The sequence below is a fragment of the Anopheles coluzzii genome, chromosome 3 (assembly GCF_943734685.1).
Source record: "Anopheles coluzzii chromosome 3, AcolN3, whole genome shotgun sequence".
Lineage (NCBI taxonomy): Eukaryota > Metazoa > Arthropoda > Insecta > Diptera > Culicidae > Anopheles > Anopheles coluzzii.
The window spans coordinates 52,816,598-52,840,156 of NC_064671.1; the positions used below are offsets into that span (position 1 = coordinate 52,816,598).

The 23,559-nt window shown below is 40.1% G+C and overlaps 1 protein-coding gene across 1 annotated transcript in view; it reads left to right on the forward strand.

The window, feature by feature from the left end:
• Window positions 1–20,990, forward strand: part of LOC120956825 (armadillo-like helical domain-containing protein 3) — a 33,019-nt gene extending 12,029 nt beyond the window's left edge. Inside the window, exons 3-6 of the mRNA XM_040378579.2 lie at window positions 1,763–1,975; window positions 2,042–2,262; window positions 19,707–19,939; window positions 20,024–20,990. Of these exons, the coding sequence (XP_040234513.1) occupies window positions 1,763–1,975; window positions 2,042–2,262; window positions 19,707–19,939; window positions 20,024–20,575 (1,219 nt within the window). The 3' untranslated portion in view covers window positions 20,576–20,990. The remainder of the gene's footprint in view (window positions 1–1,762; window positions 1,976–2,041; window positions 2,263–19,706; window positions 19,940–20,023) is intronic.
• Window positions 20,991–23,559: the final 2,569 nt, after the last annotated feature.

Genomic DNA, 23,559 nt, shown 5'->3' on the forward strand with positions numbered 1-23,559 from the left:
TTACACTGTACAAATTCGAAACTAGAACTCATCCGCCGATTTCCGAAAAAATACAAACAAATCTCATGGCTTGTTCAGAATAAATTCAAAACTTTTTGTATGGAAAAACTTTCCAAATAAAAAGCATTCATTCAATCATTAACAGTGATTCAAAGTTCAACCAGTGAAGTCAGTCTGTATTATGAAATATATCGATAACATGTAGCTTTGCACTTTCCTACTAATTACAGATGAAGTTATAAATACTATTAGAGTTATCTATAAAATTGTTTAAAAAATGCTTTGAAATTTCCTACAATGCTATCAACTACGGGCAACTGAAGTGTAATTAACCGGGAAAATCCCTAAAAAATCCGGGTAAAACCGAAAAAAACCGGGAATTTCAAATCCTGATTCGAGTGGCCACCCTGTAATACCGGCTCCGGAGCTGTTGGTGCAGAGCGAATGGATTTGTATGTGATAAAGTGTGTTGAAAGCGCCAATATTTGGTGTTTTCGTAAATTAGACGTTCCCCTATCGATGGACGATGCCGTCGAGCTCATTTTTCATTCATAGCTATGGTTTTTTTTTCTATGAAAAACAAAAGGTAATTTTTTGTGGTTGCCGGTCTCGTAGTACAGTCGTCAACTCGTACGACGTAACAACATGCCCGTCATGGGTTCAATCCCCAAATAGATCGCGCCGCCATACGTAGGACTTGACTATCCTGCTATGGGGGGGAATCAATTAGTCACTGAAAGCCAAACCCACAAGTGGGTACAGGCAGGCCTTGACCGACATCGGTTGTTGAGCCAAAGAAGATAAGAAGCGAGAATTTTTTGTGACGTTATTCTATAAAAAATCAGTATTATTTAAGTATTAAATGGGTATAAATTGCGTTTATTAGTGTTATTTGTGCATCACCTTCTCCGGGTGAAGCGGCTGTTCAAGTCAAGTTTGCTTAAAAAATACATTGTAATCGTTTGTATAAGATAAGGAAAATGGATCTATTAAACTGTAATAAAATTCATTTCGTGTTATTAATTAACATTTTGGCCGAAAAAAATAAAAAAAATAGAGGAAGGAATAGGATCTGTCAAAACTGCTCGAATGGGTAAATTAAGGACTGCTAATTTACCATTAAATTACTCTTAAATTACCTGTAATTTAACGGTAAGATAGGGGTAAATTAAGTCCGATTTGTCTGACTGGGTGGAGCCTTAAACATCCCTTAAACTGAACCAGTTTAAGGGAATTTAGTATAAGTCCTTTAAAATTAACTGTAATGCGGCTTTTCGTTGTTTTCTTCTAGATTCACTCACCGATTTAAATAACACCGATTTTTGATAAAATAACTTCACACAAAATTTGCTTTTGTTTTTCATCAAAAATCAAAGCTACGAATGTAAAATGTATCGAGTACTAATCGAACAGATATGGAAAAACAATTTCGAGCAAATGTCACTTGGGTTGGGTACTCCTCATTCGGGACGATCCGAACTTCCTGAAACCATGGGTCGGAGTCGCTTATGCTTTCTCGCACCTACTGAACGTTCGGGTCGACACGAACTCGTTGCACCCGCATGTCGGATTTGATTCTGACTCCGACGTAGTGCACCCTCTGCACCCACAGGTCGGAATTGATTCCGACTGGCTCGTACCCGACTCCAGGTCGGGTCGTGAAATGAATCGTATGGCCCACCTTACTACTCGATACTTGATAATTTGTTAATTAATCCAAGCGTTTTAGTTATAATAATATAATAATTAATTTCTGTTTTAGGGCAAACAACGCACTGCTTTTGGCTCTGTATGAAGCAATACATTTAAATCGAAATTTCATAACCACATTAGCGCATACACAAGCAGATTCTACTCCGCCTTCACCGTGCAATACGTTGAATATAAATGATGGATCGCCTGACTTATCCGCGGCTGCCATTCTAGATGCCTCACATTATTCTACTAATTTGTTTGTGGCCCTATTTCAATACTGGTATGACATAAACTCCTGTCCTTGTTAACAATATTTTATATTTCTTTCAATGGGGTTTCTTTATAGCTCAATCGTGATGCAGGATCACAAAAGTGAATTAAGTTCAACTAATTTGAAACTTTGTTTGTTGATTTTGACATGCATTGCTGAAGATCAATATGCGAACTCAATGATGCATGACACCAACCTTACGTTCAAAGTTTCATTGCATCGAGCTCATATGAGACATAGGAAATTGACATCAGAAAAGGTTTCTAAACCACAACCGCTGGCAAACACATTATTAGGTGAGTAAAGTTGAATTCAGATTTAATCTTCATATCATATCTATGTTGGGATTCAGTTTATCCTAGTGCCTTTATCCGGATTAAGAGTCGTGTCTGTGCTTCATCGGCTGCGATTTTATCGGAAGGCCTGTCAAAATTTTATATGGTAACTGACAGATAACGTCAGATGTGCGATTTCGTCGTACGACGGAATTCAATTTTATAGATATTGTCGGACGCCGCATCCGATGTTATCTGTCAAATTAATTGTGCGGTGTTACGTAGGCACAATCTCAAATTATTTTTTCCCCGCTATACCCGTATATTCCTTACATTTTGTAAGAAGAATGAAATTTCTCTTCTACTTCTTCGTATTGTGCTCACAGGGTTCACCAGTCCAATAAGCAACTGTTCACTTGTTTTTATAACAATAGTCGTTTTCAATAGACACCGCTGTCTACCACTTGCTCACACGTCAGATGGTGTAAGCTACTCTGTCCAATTTAAGAACACAATTTTCGCCTTCGATTAGGATTTGGCACGGTTGGTTTTGTAAGACCAAATTTTGCAAAAACAAAACGTATTCAAACACATTTCTATTATTCAAGTAATATGCAGATTATACCTTACATCCCAGTAAATCACAACATTAATTTTGTAAATACTGCAACAACCACAAGAAACCGTGCCGAATCCGACCGTTGTGCGGATAAAAGGCGAAAATTGTGTTATTAAATTGGACCAAGGTAGGGTAACTCCAGTTTTCGGCAGTGTACCTGTTTTCGGAAGTGTACCTATTTTCGACAGGGTAACTAAAAACGTTAAATTTTGCACAAATGCGGTAAAATTTTTCATAAAACACAAACTGCCGAAAATAGGAGCAAAACCAATGTTTACATTTTTACGAGTATTTGTAAAAAAGGACTTTGAAACGGAAAATAAAAAATAGCTTAACATATTACGATAATTTATCAACCAAAATAATATAACTTTCATGAAAAAATAAATAAAAATTGTAGGTGCATTGCATGAGCAGTTTTTGTGAAACTGCTGCACTAGCCTGCCGAAAACTGGTACAGTTACACTAGATTAAAAATATTAGGCCAAAAATACACGGATCGGAATTTCGCGGCCGCGGAATTCCGCCTGCTGTCAAACCCATATACAAAGTGTCAGCAACTTTCCCGAACTGTCATATCCATACATTTTTCAGCAAGCGGAATTCCGCGGCCGCGAAATTCCGGTCCGTGTATTTTCGGCCTTAGGTGGTGAAATCTAGAGCATTTTGACAATTCGTCACATGACGTAAGGTCCCCAGGATTCAAGCATTGTTTACATGTTTTGGGATGGTTCATTTAATTTTTCTATCACAATTTTTCGATTAAATATTCTTTAACAATATATTTTGGGCTTTGTGAGTTTTTTTTTAACATTAAAACATGAATTGAAGTGTGTCATTTCGTGTTATTTCGTGAATTTATTCTATTATTCTTTGTGTTTTCGACATATTTGTGGATAAAAATTAAGAAATCATTTATTTTTCCTATTTTCACTATTATTCCTCATTATGTGCGCACCTCAGCGACAATTTAAATAAGATTTGAACTCTTACTCACAAGATTTTAAATTTCGTGACTAAAAAAATCATCCATTATTTTGTTAATATATCTCATTTTCCGATAAAATCAATAGACATACAATAATGTACGTAGTAACAAAGAAATCTGTTCTATTTGCTATAATTCGTGTGCGGAAACCATTGGTTAATGGGTTTAAAATGACGTAAAGTCCCTCAACTATGGCGACCCTCCAAAGGCCCTTTTCCACCTGATATTTTTAATCCACCTTGATGAATGTCGTTTTTTAGAGGCAGCAGCCGCAATATAACTTAGTAAATGCCGATCTATGGAGTGTGGTTGCAGAATACATGTGTTTCGATAGCTCTTATTTCGACAAGTTTTTTTTATTGCTACTAAATTATTTCATAATTTTCATCTTAAATCTCTACCCGCTGCGCAAAGCGACGGAAGAAATCATGCCGTTCGGAGAATTTTATCATGCCATCTTTTTCCCTCCAACGGTTTGGATGTGTTGGTGCGTCAGACGGCCAATCGCTGTCAGCCGTCGTCCGTGCTTTTTCCCTCCATAGCGCTATCTCTTTCTCGCGTGTGGTTAATGCTCGCGAGCTGTTGTGGCGCCTAAAAATGCCGGTAACAAACATTGCGGCGATGAAGTTACATTTTCACAAATCAAACAAATAAAGCGCAATAAGTTCAATTGCTGCAATGTAAAAATGACTAAGGAATCGCTAGCTAATGCTGGTTTGCTATGAAACGCGCTGAATCCTAATTCGCATTAACACGTTCATCCCGCCGCTGATTTTCATCAACTTTCCTTTCCACCAGCATCCAGGCTGGAAAGTTCACTGGCAGTTCCTGGGGCCTGCCATTGTTCTGAACGTGTTAAGCATTAAGCATAACTTTGTTACACTAAGCTTTTGCTTTCGTATGTTGTAGATTACACAGATATGCTGTGCCGTCTGCGCAAGGGTATGAGCGTGCGTGTGTGTGCACAACTGTCGCCAAATGTGTTTTCTTTCGGAATGTTATGATCCATCGGTCAAATAAAGGAAGGTGTTGATGAAAGGTGGAAAGACGAATTGAGGCCCCTGTCGATGGTAACTGATAACCGGGAGGAGGGGGTACTGATACACAGCTGTTGGAAGATTGAACAGTATACTTAAATTGCCGGTGGATGGAGAGGGGGATGGCCATGGGACCCCTACGATCATCGGTCACAGGCCCTAAAATTGTTGTCGCCATGGGGGGAGGGGAGGTGCAAATGGTTCTTCAGCCACGGGGCCCCAACGACCATCTTTCCGGGGCCCTTGTCGCTAATACTCTGTCCACTAGTAAGCATACTGCATACTACAGACTAGAGATCTTCGGCGACCACCTTGTCCGCCTACCGTTAGATCCACCGCTAGTCCATGACGGGGTTTTTTTTTTATTGTGGAGGTGCATCCTTCCCCCTGCCTGCAGCGTATGCATCGAGCAGGAGACAGTGTGGCAGTATGCAAATTGCACGCTGGATAGGAGCGGGCCCGCGGCACCGCCATCATTCCGGACATCTGCATGCCCGTCGTGGGTTCTAACCGCGTATGAACCGTCCGCCGTAGCAAGGGCTGACTATCCGGCTACGTGGTACTCAAGTCCTGAAAAGACCGGCATGATCGTGTAGACCATTACGCCAATAATAAGAATAATAATAAGAAGAACTTAGCATAGCAGTCCACACTCGGGGAAGGTTTTTGTTTTGACTTTGGTGCTGCCGGGTCTACCGCTGTGGCGCGACAAATGCACGGAATGCACTCGACCAAAACATGAACCTACCGATCCGAACCCATTCCAAGGCATTGCCGGTCAATCGGCGTCATGATAACTACTCCAAACCAACAAGCCACCAGATTCTGGACGAACAGGTGCAGCACCATCCTCTTTTGTATGGATTCAATTCAAAATGTTGTTTCCACTTGCGTCCGCTAGCTGAATCAGAAATAAATGTGCAATATATCACACGCATGTTTGCTTAGATCGTGTGTCTTTTTAATACCCCCAACAGCAGAGCCGATCGCAAAGATGCCAATGCCAATGGTTGTGTTGTCTCCAAGGTAGCGAGATCGAAAATGAATGGACTTTGTAGCCGCAGCGGATGAAAATGTACGCATCAGAATCAAATAGTTTTGGGGTTTCCAAACGCACACATACAAACACGCGCGCAAACTAACACACACACACACACGCACACATGCACGTACGCGCGCACGCGAGCACGCACGCACGAAAGCGCGCACGCCAGCACGCACCCACGAAAGCGCGCGCGCGAGCACGCGATCACGCACCCTCCACCAACCCCCCCCCCCCCTCCCGCACGAGCGAGTACGGCTACCTTATCGGAAGAAAGGCTGGTTGATAGAGTGAACGGTCACTTTCCCCGCGCTGTGTGTGTGCGTGTCGAGACCCAAAAACTCGAAACAGATTTCGGCACATTTAAAAAACATATTTTGTTGCCACTATACATTGTGCTACATGATGCTTAGAAGGTCGTTGAAACATCAGACATGTTCAAATTAAAAAATATTAGATTAGTGTTAGACGTTCTCCTACGCTTGTTTTAAATAGGCTTTGTCACCCTCGATTGGCACGGGCATCGAATGGTCTCATCAGCAGCGGCACGAAATAAAATAAACCTCAATACACCGATAACACTTTGAATCCCAATCCAGCTTCTCCCACAGCGTCTCAAGGTCGCACACAAATTAATAAATGCTAACACCCACCAATAACAATACACAACCGCAATGCACATATAAGCATCAACGCATACACCACAACACCCAATCAGCTGGCGGCGGAAGGCACGGGCAGAGAAGCGCAAGTAAGGCAAGGCAGGGTGAGGGAGGGAGAAGAAGCGGACGAAAAAATGGGCGCCAATATTTAAAATTTTTTGACCGTTTTTTTTGCTCCGCCGCCATAAATAGTTCGTCTATTTCGCCAACAGATGGCGCTAGTGATGGGTCAAGTAGCACTTTTTACTGTGTGGTGCGGTGCTACCACACACAATTAAGTGTGCGGTGTTTTGGTGGTACCACTTTTGTGCAACCGCACAATTTTGTGCAACCGCACAATTTTGTGCAACCGCATAATTTTGTGCAACCGCACGATTTTGTGCAACAGCACAATTGTGTGGTACCGCACGATTTTGTGGTACCGCACAATTTTGTGGTATCGCACAATTTTGTGCTATAGCACAATTTTGTGCGCGCACTATTTTGTGCTATAGCACAATTTTGTGCGCGCACTCTTTTGTGCTATGACGCAATTTTGTGCGCAAGCAATTTTGCGGTAGAGCACAATTTTGTGGTACAGCACAATTTTGTGGTAGAGCATAGTTTTTAGCTAGCGGGAAGTAGGGCAATACCACGATAGTTGCTTACTTCAGATTTACTGCCTTTTTTAAAATAGGAGGGAGCCAACCTGTTTTCCAAAGAGCAGGGAAATATTTATGTTGAAATGAGAGATTTAAAATGAATGTCATTATGGGAGCAATAGCGTTGGTGCACTTTTTAAGGATGATTGCAGGTATACCATTGCCGGTCTCGTAGTACAGTCGTCAACTCGTAGGACTTAACAACATGCCCGTCATGGGTTCAATCCCCAAATAGACCGCGCCGCCATACGTAGGACTGACTATTCTGCTATGGGGGGGGAAATCAATTAGTCACTGAAAGCCAAGCCCACAAGTGAGTACAGGCAGGCCTTGACCGACATCGGTTGTTGAGCCAAAGAAGGAGAAGAAGCAGGTATACCATCTGGGCCAGGAGAATAAGAAAGTTTTAAGAACAATATAGCTGGAGCAACATTTTCGACGGTACAATTTAGGGAACGGGAACACAAAACATCGTGAGGTGTAGTAGAAAGTCCACCCTCTAACAATTCCTCATCATTAATGTAATCAGAGTAGGCGTTGGAAAAGTGATCGGCGAAAAGTGCACTGGTTTGGCTGGTCTCCCGCGCGGGACTTCAGCGATTCCTGCGCAGGCCTGCGCAGGGTTAGCGCCATCTAGTGATGGGTCAAGTAACACAGTGCTACCTCGCACGCACAGCACATCAATATGTGCGAGCACATTTGCACACTAAACAAAATTGTGGTATCACTTTTGCGCAACCGCACAATGTTGTGCAACCGCACGATTTTGTGCAACCGCACGATTTTGTGCAACTGCACGATTTTGTGCAACCGCGCGATATTGTGCAACCGCACGATTTTGTGCAACAGCACAATTGTGTGGTACCGCACGATTTTTTTTCCAACGCCTACTCTGATTACATTAATGATGAGGAATTGTTAGAGGGTGGGCTTTCTACTACACCTCACGATGTTTTGTGTTCCCGTTCCCTAAATTGTACCGTCGAAAATGTTGCTACAGCTATATTGTCCTTAAAACCTTCTTATTCTCCTGGCCCAGATGGTATACCTGCTTCTTCTTCTTCTTTGGCTCAACAACCGATGTCGGTCAAGGCCTGCCTGTACCCACTTGTGGGCTTGGCTTTCAGTGACTAATTGATTTCCCCCCATAGCAGGATAGTCAGTCCTATGTATGGCGGCGCGGTCTATTTGGGGATTGAACCCATGACGGGCATGTTGTTAAGTCCTACGAGTTGACGACTGTACTACGAGACCGGCAATGGTATACCTGCAATCATCCTTAAAAAGTGCACCAACGCTATTGCTCGCATAATGACATTCATTTTAAATCTCTCATTTCAACATAAATATTTCCCTGCTCTTTGGAAAACAGGTAGGCTCCCTCCTATTTAAAAAAAAGGCAGTAAATCTGAAGTAAGCAACTATCGTGGTATTTCCCTACTTCCCGCTAGTGGCAAGGTATTGGAAATCATCGTTTATTCTGAGCTTTTGTTTTTATCGAAGCAGTATATAACGTGGATGGATCGTTGCATATTGTTCAATCTCGACACCCTCGAATCTAGACGAACTAAAGCATGTGTGTCATTTATCAGCAATTTGTTACGAGGGAATATAGATGCTCCAGACTTGCTTTCCCAACTTAGCTGGTATGTTCCTTCCAGGTGTTTAAGAAATCGGACTGCTCTTGAAATACCTTTCCGCAATACAGCGTTTGGCATTAACGACCCGTGGCTAATTTGTTTGCGTCAATTCAATGAAAATTACCGCGATTTTAATTTATAATTTTATGTTCCGGCTATTTGTTATTAGAAAGAATATAATTATGTCTCTTTTATTCTTAATTTTTTTTGTTTTAAATATTTTCTTCTTATCCGCTGCTTATTTTTCTTTTCGCTATGGATTTCCATTCTGTTACATCCTTTTCTATTTCCCCTTAGTTATGTTAAGTTACAGTTAGTTTAGTACCAATAGGGCCAACTAGGTTTTAAGCAATTATATGTTCAACCCCAGAGGCAGACATATTGAAATTAATAAATGAAATGAAATGAAATAACTCGCTGTAGAGGAAGATCCGCCATTGGTTGCTGCAATAGTGTTGGTTTGCATCGTGTGCACCGTATAGGGGAAGGTAGGTAAAGACGGACACGTTAAGGGAAATGATAAAAATCTAGGGATATATAAGTGCAACGACCATGAAAATGTGCATACATTATCTTACAGTCATGTCAGATGAGTTTATCAGAAAATGTGTTGAAATTTTTAAGTTTCCATCGATTTTTGCGTTTTTTTTCATGAATGAAAAACATGTTTTTTTTCGTGCAGTTTTGAAATGTTCGGGTAAGACGGACACCTGATATGGGAAAGATGGACACCATGAAGGGTAAGATGGACACCTGTTGAAAAGGTTAGAAAGTGAAGAGTTTTACAGTATTTTAACAAATTCTATCGCTTTCCACGTCCTGGTACGTTTATAAACCAATTCTAGGCCAATTGCAACGACGGTTCATTCAGTCGTGGTTTTAGGAATTGTAAGTGGCGATTGTAATATATCGTAGAATGCAGCATCGAAAGCATTATTGAAATATCGCGCACTAACAGCTGGCGTTGCTCCAGCTTACAGAACAACAGTCTAGAACTTCCTTTAAAGAAATTACTCCGCGAAAAGACCACGACCCCAGTATTTATGAGGGACTTGTTAATAGTTTAATCCATTTTCCACCATGTCAAAATTCAACATTTGATTTTTGTAATTCCATAGAATTTCTCATCTATTCCTGAACAATGTCGTATAAATGCCTCATCTTTTTATTGCTTAAAGTTGTCCAAGTCGTGAGAAGATATTGGATTTCGTGAAGCGCCTCATCAGCGTCGAGCGAGTAATAGCATAACGAGTGGCTACTATTTTGACCGGTGTTTCATTTCTCGCTTATTTCAATACTTTCTCTAGTTACTGATTGATTTATAGCATCGGAATACCCTGATTTAAGGTATTTGAAGAAATATATTCATCACCAATTGATATAAGAATGAAAAAAAATAAATAAATCCGGTGTCCATCTTTCCCTACAACAAGGTGTCCGTCTTTCCCGCTTTGGTGTCAGAATGTTTAAACCTCCAATAAACAATATTTTGTATTGCTTTTATCCTCGTTCTTTCGCCAGTTTTTTCATTAATGATCACGACAACCCATTCATGAAATAAAACTTCCGGAAATATAAACAATACAAGTTGTAGAGCTTAAGATCGGCAGTAGTCAAATTAGATCCACAAGGGTGCACATGATTGAAAATTTGTTTTGATCGTGGATTTAACCAATTTTATTTATATTATGCCAAAAATGTTCTCAAATGTGTTGTTTTACCTTCAGTTTGGATTCTACATTGTTGAATTACTCGAAAATTACCTTTTTCATGCATTTATGAGAAGTGTCCATCTTACCCGCAGTGTCCGTCTTTACCTACCTTCCCCTACAATTATGGATGATACTCTTAACGACATTTCGACCGCCTACTATCCAATACTTCTGCTGAATAGTATTTATCATGATTTGAGCTCCTCCATGCAATAGCGTCTTGTGATAATGGTTAGCAATTAGTATGCGATGTTTTCCTGGCACTAAAATTGGATGTTTATGCTCCTCATCTATGCCTGAATTGCACAACCGACCTCTCACTGGAATAAGACCATCGTCCTTGCAGATTGGACTTAACAATTTCAATGGTGATGAACGACTAATAGGTTTCCCCTGCTTCAGCGATTCGATTTCCTTAGCACAGGAAACCCTTTGCACCAAGCGTTTTACGATCTTCTTCGCTCGTTGTAACGATTTTATCTCATTAGTTTCTGTGTTGTGTGCATCGCCTTTTCGTTCATCAAAGAATTTGTAGACGTAGGATACTACTCGCTTCAATTAATCAAAAATATCAGCCTCGCAAGCACGATTGATGAACGACTCCACATCTACCGCACTAGTTAGTGCGCATGTAATGCGCTCTTCTTCAACGACCTTCAAATCCTCGGCATTTGAAATTTTGTAATTTGGCCAAGCAGTTTTGTCCATTTGGAGCCAATCTGGCCCACTCCACCAAATATCATCTTTGATTATTTCGGTCGAAAATCTTCCTCTTGACACTGCATCAGCTGGATTTTGTATACCAGGAACATGTCGCCATTCGATACCTTGAGTTGTGCATTGAATTTGCGATACTCTGTTTGCCACAAAAGTTTTCCATCGATTGGGAGAAGATTTCAACCAATATAACACAGTAGTAGAATCGGTCCAGCAGTATGTTTGTACTTCCATGTTGATCGATTTTCTCACTTTAGCTAACAGTTTGCTAAGCAAATGAACAGTGCACAGTTCGAGTCTTGCTATGGTGTACTTCTTAGATACCACTAGTGCCACCTTTGATTTGGACACAAATAGCTGTGACAACATTGTCCCGGTTGAATCAATACATCGAACTGCTGAAGTTTACAATTGATTTAAGTATACTATGAAATATTGGTGTACAATTGATCGTAGTATTCTATGAAATAGTGTTAACAGAATGTAGTTAATGAAATGTTCATTCCTCTTAGAATCATCAAACAGTAAAGGTGTTTTAGCTCTGTTAATACGAACATATGCACATGCACCGTAGCCGCTTTCTGAGGCATCGCCGAACCCATGAAGTTGAATGGAATCCGGATGAGCAATAGCAACCAGCCTCGGAATGCTGATCTCCTTTAGATGAACAAGTTCTGTTTCAAATAGTTGCCATTCCTCACGCAGTTGGCGTAGAAGTTTCACCACCGACAAACCGACGTGACACTGGCGTTACAAAAGTGTCCCACACGAAAGTATTGTCATTTACCAGTGAGGCGATCACTTCTGTCAAAGTAAGCTCTGTTCACTGCTGCTTCGATGTAAACAACTTTTATAAATACAAATTGCGAAGGAAGTGTGAGGCAAGATTTTGTGAGAATTATTGGACAAAACACCCAGGAAAATCATTTTATAAGTTTCCAAATCAATGCAAAAGATGTGAGAAGTACATAAAACAATACGCATTGGAATTTGTGAAGAAAAACAAAAAGGGAATTTAGCAGTTTGTTCTCTGTGTCAGTGTAGTAAGCGAATCATTATAGAGATGGCGCTAGTGTTTAACGTATTTTCATTTGAAATAGAGAGACAACTTTTGAAGCTCATTTTGTTCGAAGTGTCATGTCGGTTTGTCGGTGGTTTCACGTTCCATCCATATTGCTTGTCGTCTTGATAAGCGTCCATAAATGTTTGCATAAATTGTTTCGCTTTAGCATTTACAGTATCGATTTTACTCAGCGGATTATATATTCGAGCTACAGTCCGATAAACGCTACGCCTTGTTACTACCTGCTCACCTTTGATCGTACTCGTATACTCAGGGAATCAGTAACAGGATTCCAAACTAGGCCTAAAGTTGTAACTGCGCAGTTTAAATTTGATTCATACAACATCATCAGGCTTTGAGGACCCTTTGTGCATCTGGCAACACTTGCGGGCAATTTGACGCCCACTCGCAACGGAAACCCACCTCTATCTAGTAAGGATTTTGCTTCAAGACGAAGTTGTCTTGATTCTTCTTCGGTATCAGCACTCGTAATAAGATCATCGACGTAAAAATCTTCCTTTCTTTCGGAGCAGCGAACGGAAATTGCATTCGATTATCTTCGATTATGCTATTATGTGCTCGGATGAGTAGGAACAGTGCTGCTTCCCCGCTGCGCAAAGCGACGGAAGAAATCATGGAGTTCTGAGAATTTTATCATGCCTTCCTTTTCTCCCCAACGGCATATTTGTCGAGCAGCTCGTCGAGCTGCCCGTCCCTGGCTCCGCCTCATACCCCTCGCCTGAGCGCGCTGCCGAAGGTTTGGATGTGTTGGTGCGTCAGACGGCCAATCGCTGTCAGCCGTCGTCCGTGCTTTTTCCCTCCATAGCGCTATCTCTTTCTCGCATGTGGTCAATGCTCGCGAGCTGTTGTGGCGCCTAAAAATGCCGTTAACAAACATTGCGGCGATGAAGTTGCATTTTTACAAATCAAACCAAAAAAGCGCAATGAGTTTAATCGATGCAATGTAAAAATGACTACGGAATCTCTAGCGCACGATGGAGGGTTTGCTGTGCAACGCGCAGAACCATAATTCGCTCTAACACGTTTCTAACACTAAGCTTTTGCTTTCGTCTGTTGTGGATTACATAGATATGCTAAGCATCCTGCGCATGATTGTGAGTGTGCGTGTGTATGCAAAACTGTCGCCAAGTGTAATTTCTTCCGGAATGTTATGATCCATCGGTCAAAGAAAGGAAGGTGTTGATGAGAGGCGGAAAGACGAATTGAGGCACCTGTCAATGGTAACTGATGACAGGGAGGAGGGGGTAGTGGCACACAGCTGTTGGGACTTAAATTGCCGGCGGGAAGGGGGGTGGCCATGGGACCCCTACGATCATCGGTCACAGGCCCTAAAATTGTTGTCGCCATGGGGGGGAGGGGAGGTGCAAATGGTTCTCCTGCCACGGAGCCCCAATGACCATCTTTCCGGGGGCCCTTGTCGCTAATAATCTGTCCACTTGTAGACATACGGCATACTACAGACTAGAGATCTTCGGTGACCGCCTAGTCCGCCTACCTTTAGATCCACCGCTGGTTCATGACGGTGTTTTTTTTTTACTGTGGAGGTGCATCCTTCCCCCTGCCTGCTGCGTATGCATCGAGCAGGAGACAGTGTGGCAGAATGCAAGTTACCCGCTGGATAGGAGCGGTCCCGCGGCAACGCCATCATTCCGCACATCTGCATGCCCGTCGTGGGTTCTAATCGCGTATGAACCGGCCGTCGTAGCAAGGGATTAGCCACCGGCTCCGGCTACGTGGTACTCAAGTCCTGAAAAGGCCGGCATGATCGCGTTGGCTATTACGCCAATAATAATAATAATAATAATAATAATAATAAAAAGAACTTAGCGTAGCAGTCCACACCCGGGTAAAAGTTTGTCTTGACTTTGTTGCTGCCGGGCTAGCGCTGTGACGAGACAAATAAACGGAATGCATTCGACCAAAACATGAACCTACCGATCCGAACCCATTCCAAGGCATTGCCGGTCAATCGGCGTCATGATAACTACTCCAAACCAACAAGCCACCAGATTCTGGAAGGACAGGTGCAGCACCATACGCGCACCGTAATAAACAAATCCAGAATCCTCTTTTGTATGGATTCAATTCAAAATGTTGTTTCCACTTGCGTCCGCTAGCTGAATTAGAAATAAATGTGCAACAAATCACACGCACGTAAGCTTAAATCATGTGTCTTTTTAATACCCCCAAGAGCAGAGCCGATCGCAAAAATGCCAATGCCAATGGTTGTGTTGTCTCTCAGGTAGCGAGTTCGAAAATGCATGGACTTTGTAGCCGCAGCGGATGAACATGTACCCATCAGAATCAAATAGTTTTGGGGTTTCCAAACGCACGCACACACACAAACAAACAAACACGCGCGCGCAAACCCACACACACACACACACACACACACACACACACACACACATGCATGAACGCGCGCACGCCAGCACGCACGCACGCACACACACGCACGTACGCGCGCCCGCGAGCATGAAAGCGCGCACGCCAGCACGCACGCACGCACACACACGCACGTACGCGCGCCCGCGAGCATGAAAGCGCGCACGCCAGCACGCACCCACGAAAGCGCGAACGCAAGCACGCACCCACGAATGCGCGAACGCAAGCACGCACCCCCCACCAGAACCCCCCCCCCCCCCTCCACGCATGATCGATTACGGCTACCTTATCGGTAGAACGGTTGGTTCAGCTTTCTTGTAGCATCCTCATCCCTAGCGCCAGGCGGGGTGGGGGATCGCGACATGATAGAGTGAACGATCACTTTCCCCGCGCTGTGTGTGTGTGTGTATCGAGACCCGAAAACTCGAGACAGATTTCGGCACATTTAAAAAAAAATATTTTATTGCCACTATACATTGCTACATGATGCTTAGAAGGTCGTTGAAGCATCTAACATGTTCAAATTAAAAAATATTAGATTAGTGTTAGACGTTCTCCTACGCTTGTTTTAAATAGGCTTCTTGACCCTCAACTGGCAGGGGCATCGAATGGTCTCATCAGCAGCGGCACGAAATAAAATAAACCATCAATACACCGATAACACTTTGAATCCCAATCCAGCTTCTCCCACAGCGTCTCAAGGTCACACACAAATTAATAAATGCTAACACCCACCAATAACAACACACAACCGCAATGCACATATGAGTATCAACGCATACACCGCAACAGCCAATCGGCTGGCGGTGGAAGGCACGGGAAGAAGCGTAAGTAAGGCAAGGCAGGGCGAGGGAGGGAGAAGAAGCGGACGAAAAAATGGGCGCCAATTTTTTTAATTTTTTTTGACCGTTTTTTTTTGCTCCGCCGCCATAAATAGTTCGTCCATTTCGCCAGAAGATGGCGCTAAACTTGCTCGACCCAGCGCAGAAATCGCTGAAGAACAGCGCGGGAGACCAGGCCAAATCTGCGCTGGCCAGCGCAGATTTTGGTGCATTTTCTGCGCTGGAAACTGCTCGAATTTGCGCAGCGGGTCAGTACCGTACCGTTCAAATAGACATAGAGCGACAACGTCTCGCGTGACAAAAAGTAGCTCATTTGGCCCAGTCAACCAACATGCTTAAAAAAACATAAAAAATGAGTTAAAATGTGTTCTAATTTATGTATTTGAGTTTTGAACATTATCAAACTCGACAATTAGATTGTTTCAGACCCAGTACAAAAGTCGCGCGAGACAAAAACACTGTTTGCAAAATTGAGCTACTGTTTGTCGCGCGAGATGTTGTCGCTCTATGTGTATTTGAACGTATTATCTATATGTAACCGTCTATGTGTAAGTGACGGTATTAAGCTCAAAGCAGGGTGGCCACTCAATCGGGAAAACCGGGAATTAGCCTAGCTGGTTGGTCCATGACTTCCGGTTACTCTTTTTTAAGGTTGTGTGATGACATCTGTCAATCAACAATTGATAGCAGACGAAAAATATCTTTGCCACGGGGTAAAGTCTTTACACGTTAGTGTCATGAAGCTAAATCACCAAAAAGCAATATTTGTAAAGCTTTTTTTGTCGTTTTTTCATCAGTTATTAGCACATATAAAACTTCCGAAAATGTAAAGAATGCATATTCAAATAGCTTAAGATCTTTATTAGCAACTCAATAAATAAATAAATCGAATTGAGATGCTATCAACCGCATACCAAAGATATCAAAGCCAGTTTTCTTTACATTAATATGACATTACAGTGCTTCTAGTGATAAACGCTTATAATTATTCCTTACAGGGTAGACAGTAAATCCAGGCTTGTAGCTGTATATTATTTAAATAATCTTTTATCAAGTAGGCCAGTCTAGTGGTACAGTCGTCAACTCGAACGACTTAACAACATGCCCGTCATGGGTTCAAGCCCCGAATAGACCGTGCCCCCATACGTAGGACTGACTATCCTACTACGGTAACAAAAAGTCACTGAAAGCCAAGCCCACTTCACTAGTGGGTACAAGCAGGCCTTGACCGGCAGCGGTTGTTGTGCTTAAAAAGAAGAAGAAGAAGTTGTGTTTAGGTAAATCCTAGTCAGTTTTTATTATTGACTTCATGCTTTGCCAAAGAGAATATTTGAAATGTTCCATGATTCAGAGTTATTTTTGTTATGACAATATGCTCTTTCAATATGCTTTTTCAATGTCAACTTTGTATTGAACTGTCATTTTTCAACGGCATGGATAACCAAAGAGCCGGATAAAAGGTACCCGGATAAACGAACAAACATGTAAATACAGTGGAACGCCGTTTATCCGGGCTTCTCGGGACTTGACCTCTACCGGATAAGCGATTAACACGGATCATGAGTCAAATGATATATTTTATCACCAATTCCTGATACATTTTTGAAAAATTATTTTATTTTTTGTTAAAAATAACCCAGTTTTTATTCACTTCATGTTTTTCCATTGAGAATATTCGAAATTTGCCATGAATTATAGTGTTTTTGTTATGCCAATGTGCTCTTATAACCGCTTTTTTAAATATCTTCCTCATAACGCAATATCACCTTTGTATTGAACTGTCATTTCTCAACAGCACGGACAATCGGAAAGCCGGATAAAAGGTACCCGGATAAACGGCGCTCCACTGTATATCAATGTATCATGTATATATTTACACTTTTATTACTCTAAATAAATCGAATTGATACGACTGCAAGGCGAAATAAGACTGCTAGGTGGTCGTTCTAGAGTTGCTCCCATTGCACAATGGGCAGTTTAGAACAAATTGCGGGATAAAATTATTTTTGCAGAAATGGTTAGTTTTTATCGTTTGTAGTAAAGTATTATGATAGTAAATAACATTTTATTTGTAGTTCGCATCCATACCACCAGGTGGCGCTACATAAAATAGTGTTTTAAGGGATCTTTGTTTAGTTTTATTAAATTTGTGTGTTTTTTTTTCTTGTATTATTTGTTGCTAATAGTATAAACCATTTTAAAATATACTGTAATGTTCCATAATGAAGATTAAATAAATAATAATAATAATAATATATAAACAAAACATAATAATTTTGAATAAGATAATTTTTTCTGCATTGTATAGGACAATTGTAGCTAATTCTCGTCACTTTTACTCACAGGTAGTACAAATATTAAAAATTTACACACACAACTTAGGTGGATGCTATTACAAGCTCCTGACGTCTAGTTCACTTTTCTAAAGACATGAATAAAGGCATTTAAATAATTGGATAGAGCAGGTGCATTGAAATAAAGTACTTCCCATATTCGTAATGAAAAGCAGCACATATTGTTTGTCTTTGAATATTCATCCAATACCTTTCCAAGTGCTGTACTGCCTTCAGAAGGGGTAATAAAACTACAAATTCCTTCTTGGTTTTACAACTATCTGAAAAAATCAAAATTGTACGATAGCTACAAACTAAGTATTTACTTCATTTGTAAAGTTAAACCCTGTCTTTGTTTTAGTGCGTGTAGCTACTGATATTGAACTGGTTAACGAATCAGAGGAATACAGCTCATTATACAAAATGTCCTTCTGGATGCATTTTCTTTCTTGCAAAATATTCTTTGTAGTATCTCTCCTCTATCCTTATATTTAGTTTGTCATGAGTTTTGGGAGTTTCTTCTCCCAAAACGCCAATAGATGCTACTGCATTCATAACGTTTTCCTGTTATGCGTATAATTTAAGAATTATTTTCCTTATCTTCTTCTTCTTCTTTGGCTCAACAACCGTTGTCGGTCAAGGCCTGCCTTTACCTCTTGTGGGTTTGGCTTTCAGTGACTAATCATTGATTTCCCACCATAGCAGGATAGTCAATCCTACGTATGGCGGCACGGTCTATTTGGGGCTTGAACCCATGATGGGCATGTTGTTAAGTCGTACGAGTTGCGAGTATTTTCCTTATATCCTTATATATAATCTGCAGTAGGACCAAAAGGTATTTGGTTCTGATTTGCTTCATTATATTCAATGATAAAGTTAGGTTAGAATAGAAATTTACATATTAGATAAGTACATGAGCTGAAACTAAGATACACAGGTTCGTAATTGAAATGAAAGTTGATCAAAAGCACGTAGAATATATTTTTGTAGAATACATGAAATACGCTACACTAGGCACCTATGGAGCCGCCTAGTTACGCATGTGTCTGTTTTTAGAAAAAGTTGATGTGAAAAAACTTCAATAAAATTCGCGTTCGCAAACTTTCGCAGAATATTTCTTCACAGATTGATAGTATATATATTACACTATGATGTGACATATATGAGACAACGCCACTCTACGCCACTTTTATAATGGCATCAAGTCAAAAGTTAAAATGATGAAAATTTTCAGGAGGTTTCTTCAGTTATTAGCGTATATTTTTGCATAAAATTAACTTAGCTCAAAATTTTTCATGTGTTTATAAAGCTGACTAAATATCCTTTATAAAATGTCTAAACTTATCAAAATCGGTTAATATTTGAAAAAGTTACAAAGGTTCAAAGTTTTCCAAAAAAATTTCTGCGTTTTTTTAACAAATCTCGACTTTGAGAGGTGTTTTCTAGAGAACCAGAACAGATACAGAGCTCATATTTGGTATTTTTCTTAGTTTAACCCTTAGTATTAAAACCTATTATTTGGAATTGCGCTATTACAAAGTTGATTTTTTGAATTTCATCCCGGCAAATGCCCATTGTGCATTGGCTGCTTTTCCCCTGATACCATGTTGACTGTTGAACTATCAGATTATATGCTGATGCTTTGGAGTCACGTTGGTCAACATGGGACCAGAATTTCCAATGCAGTTCAGCGTGTGCAACATTTTTGTAACATAACTATGTACTATTTTAAAGTAATTAAAAAAATGCTTTTGTATTTTCAGATCTTTTAGTGGAGTTCATCGTTTCACATTTGCTGAAAAAGTTTCCTATAGAGCTTTATCTTTTATGCGTTGGAATAATACATCGCGTAATTATCTACCAAAAACGATGCCGCGTACGAATAGCATATCACTGGAAGGATTTATGGACGGCAATAATAAGTTTATTAAAATTTCTCATCTACCAAGAACAAAATCTCATGAAGAGATGTAATATATTTGATTTAGCATTACAGGTAAAAAATAACTACAAAAATAATGTTAAACTTAAAATAATTCATGTTTTAGTGCTACTAATTCAAGTATTTGTACATTTTTAGGTTATTAATATTTTCAATCTTTTTATAACTTATGGGGACACGTTTCTTGCAACAACCAACAGCTATGATGAGCTTTATTACGAATTAAACCGCGAAGAAAAAGTGTTCTGTGAATTACATGCCATGGTTCTACGATATGCTTCAATGCAAGACTGCGAATACAAAGAAGATTCAATTCGTTTGTTAAATGCACTTTCCAACATACTAGCAATAATCAAACATTTTCAGATGAAAATCAAAGAATGGCTTGCCAGTCAAAGCTTATCAACACCTACTGAGCAGCAGATACTAGAGCAAATTCAAAAAAACTATGATCTGACACTGAAACTACAAGATAGTCTTGACCAATACGAAAGGTACAGCGAACGACCAAAGCATGTGATATTCTTTGCCAATCTAGTGAAGGAAGTCATGGCGGATACTAGAAAAACAGTTTACTATTTAGTAAAAGAAAGTAGCAAAGGAACTATTGTAGAATGTTTGCCTGGAGCTGTGAGTGTACCAAGTACTTCAGGGGATACAGAAGTTGGAATGATGCAATCCTCCAGTTGAAAATTATAGGCGACTGATTTACAATGCTTAGTGTTAAAAAGTTCAATAACATTTTACCTTACTTTATAAAAGTATGTACATAAAACATCTCGTTTTTCTATTGATGGCAATAAATAGGGAGGTATGTAGAATATCGCGGTACAGTCATGGCCTTTTGGACCATGATGATGGACTCGCTTTGCGAGCATCCACACGACGCCCACGGGCCTGTCCATGCCCGAATGCAGAGCCTATAGCATACGATTATATCTTCACCATTAACGTAAGAGGGATAGGCTTATACAGTAGGTGACCGCTATCTAAGAGGTAAACAAGCTTAAGTTAACGAACAACGTTCGCTAACTGGAGTAACGTTGCTATGGATTGATTGTTTTCATTGGTGTCAACTTGAATAAACATATCAATTTTTTTTTCATTTTTGTTGATATAAAGTGTAGTAATTCGTGTGATGGCATAAATTAGTAACAAACATAGGTAATACATCCTACATTTGTGTGAAAAATGTACATTTGCGATAAATTCTTTTCGTGAGATTCCGGATGTTTCATGTTTTGACGTTTAAGAGTTTTTTAAAACTAAGAATCATTCCAGTTAGCGAACCTCCAGTTAAAAAGCACTCCAGTTAAAAAACATCCCGTTAGTGGTCACCTATTGTAAACGAACGTACCCGGAATGTATGCATGGATGCGGGTCGGGTGGATGCCGGAACGCAAGGGCGCAGACTTTTTCATGATTTTGTATTACTTCGGCCGTTTTGGACCTCATTTGTGGATGCTTGCATAAGATACACAGATTAATCAAAATATGTAGGTTCACATTCACTACTGTCACACTTAAAAAATCTTTTATTTTATCTAGGTGGCCGTCTCTGCCTCATAGCTTACAAAATCACGTTTTTTTTTAAATATTTCTGAAAAACTTCAAACACAGTGGTTTTTGCATTTATTATTTCTAAGACTCATGTGTAAGTTAAAAGTGTAAAATGGGCAAAAAGGAAAATTTGGCTTTTATTAAACATGTTTTAGTAAGTATAAAGTACTAGGGTATTCTATCCCAAAATTCCGCTATAGCAGGATAATCAATCTTGGGCATCAAGGATTCAATCCATTCAAAATTTAAAACGGTTACAGACATCCCATTGAAGAAAAAAAAAATAATGATATAATTCTATTCAAGAGTGTTTTCTCTTAACCCATTCAGTGTTTTGGCACATTTCGCACATCATCTTTTGTGCAATGGTTTGCAGAATGTGCCAACATTACAGTGGAGCGCCGTTTATCCGGGCTTCTCGGGACTTGACTTCGCCCGGATAAGCGAATAACACGGATAATGGGTCAAATGATATATTTTATCACCAATTTCTGGTTATTTTTTGGAAATTTTTCTTATTTTTTGATAAAAAATAACCCAGTTTTCATTAACTTCATGTTTTTCAAAAGAGAATTTTTAAAATTTGACATGAATTATAGTGTTTTTGTTATGACAATGTGCTCTTATAATCGCTTTTTCAAATATCCTCCTCATAACCCAATGTCACTTTTGTATTGAACTGTCATTTCTCAACAGCACGGATAAAAGGTACCCGGGTAGACGGCGCTCCACTGTATTTTATTTTGTGTATTTTTTGCCATTATTTTATTATGGGTTTGTGCCAAGGTGGATTTAAAAATATCAGGTGGTGGACTCTAGTGCATTTTGACAATTCGTCACTTGACGTAAGGTCCCCAGGATTCAAACTTTGTTTACATTTATTAAATTTGTTCAAATAATTTATCTACCCCATTTTTTCGATTAAATATTCTTTAAAAATATATTTTGGACTTTGCGAGTTCTTATTAAACATTAGAACATGGATTAAAGTGTGTTAGTTTGTTTTATTCCGTGAATTTATTCTATAATTCATTGTGTTTTCGACATTTTTGGAGATAAAAATTAAGAAAACATTATTTTTTCAATTTTCACATTGATTCCTTATTATCTACGAGCCGCATGGACAATTTACGTGAAATTAAAACTCTTACTCACATGATTTTAAATTTCTTGCATAAACATATCATCCAATCTTTTGTTAATATATCTCATTTTTTCGATAAATTAGACACACAAAAATGCACATAATAACAAAGAAATCTGTTCTTTTTGCTAAGCTTTGTGTGTGGAAACCAATGGTTAACGGTTTTAAAATGACGTAAAGTCCCTCAACTATGGCGACCCCCCAAAAGCCCTTATCCACCACCTGATATTTTAATCCACCTTGGTTTGTGCATATTTTTGCATCGTGGAACTGTCAAAGGGTTTACGCACCCAGGAAACATAACACAACGATTTTGATATGAAACATCTAGCTCGGCGATGTCATACGGACGTGACACGCAAGGTGTATGGATATTAGGAGGTGAAGTGCTTCAGAGCAAATTGACATTTCACGACTTGACATAACAATACTGGGGGCTCCGGTATTAAAATCGGGGAGGGCTGTAGGGGGGTATAGAAAATTGTATGCGATTTGACATAACAATACTCAATGATGGCGCCCGGAAAACGCGCTAGCAATTCACCTCTTTAATAAACACACCTTGGTGACACGAGGCGTAAACTCAAAAAGGTTACGCTTGATTTGTATGGGAGAGCGTAAACTTCCTGTCAAAAGATTATAGGGTTGTATGGCTGAAATTCAGTTTACGCCAAAGTTTACGCTTCGTGTAACGTCCGTATCACACTCATTTAGGATCACGGGCCGAAATACAGATAAAGATATTCCCATGGGCGGCAGTCTAGCGGAAATGGGGAGGTTCCTCTGATTCAATATTCCAGTTAGAATCTGTAACAAATCCAATTTTTTATTATTTATTTATTTATTTATTTATTTCATATATATAACCGACGGACCATCGTGTCTAATTGGCAACCTTATACAGTCTGTTCCCGAGTTACGCGGTTTCTGCGTTCTCGGCGAATCCGCGTAACTCGAATATCCGCGTAAG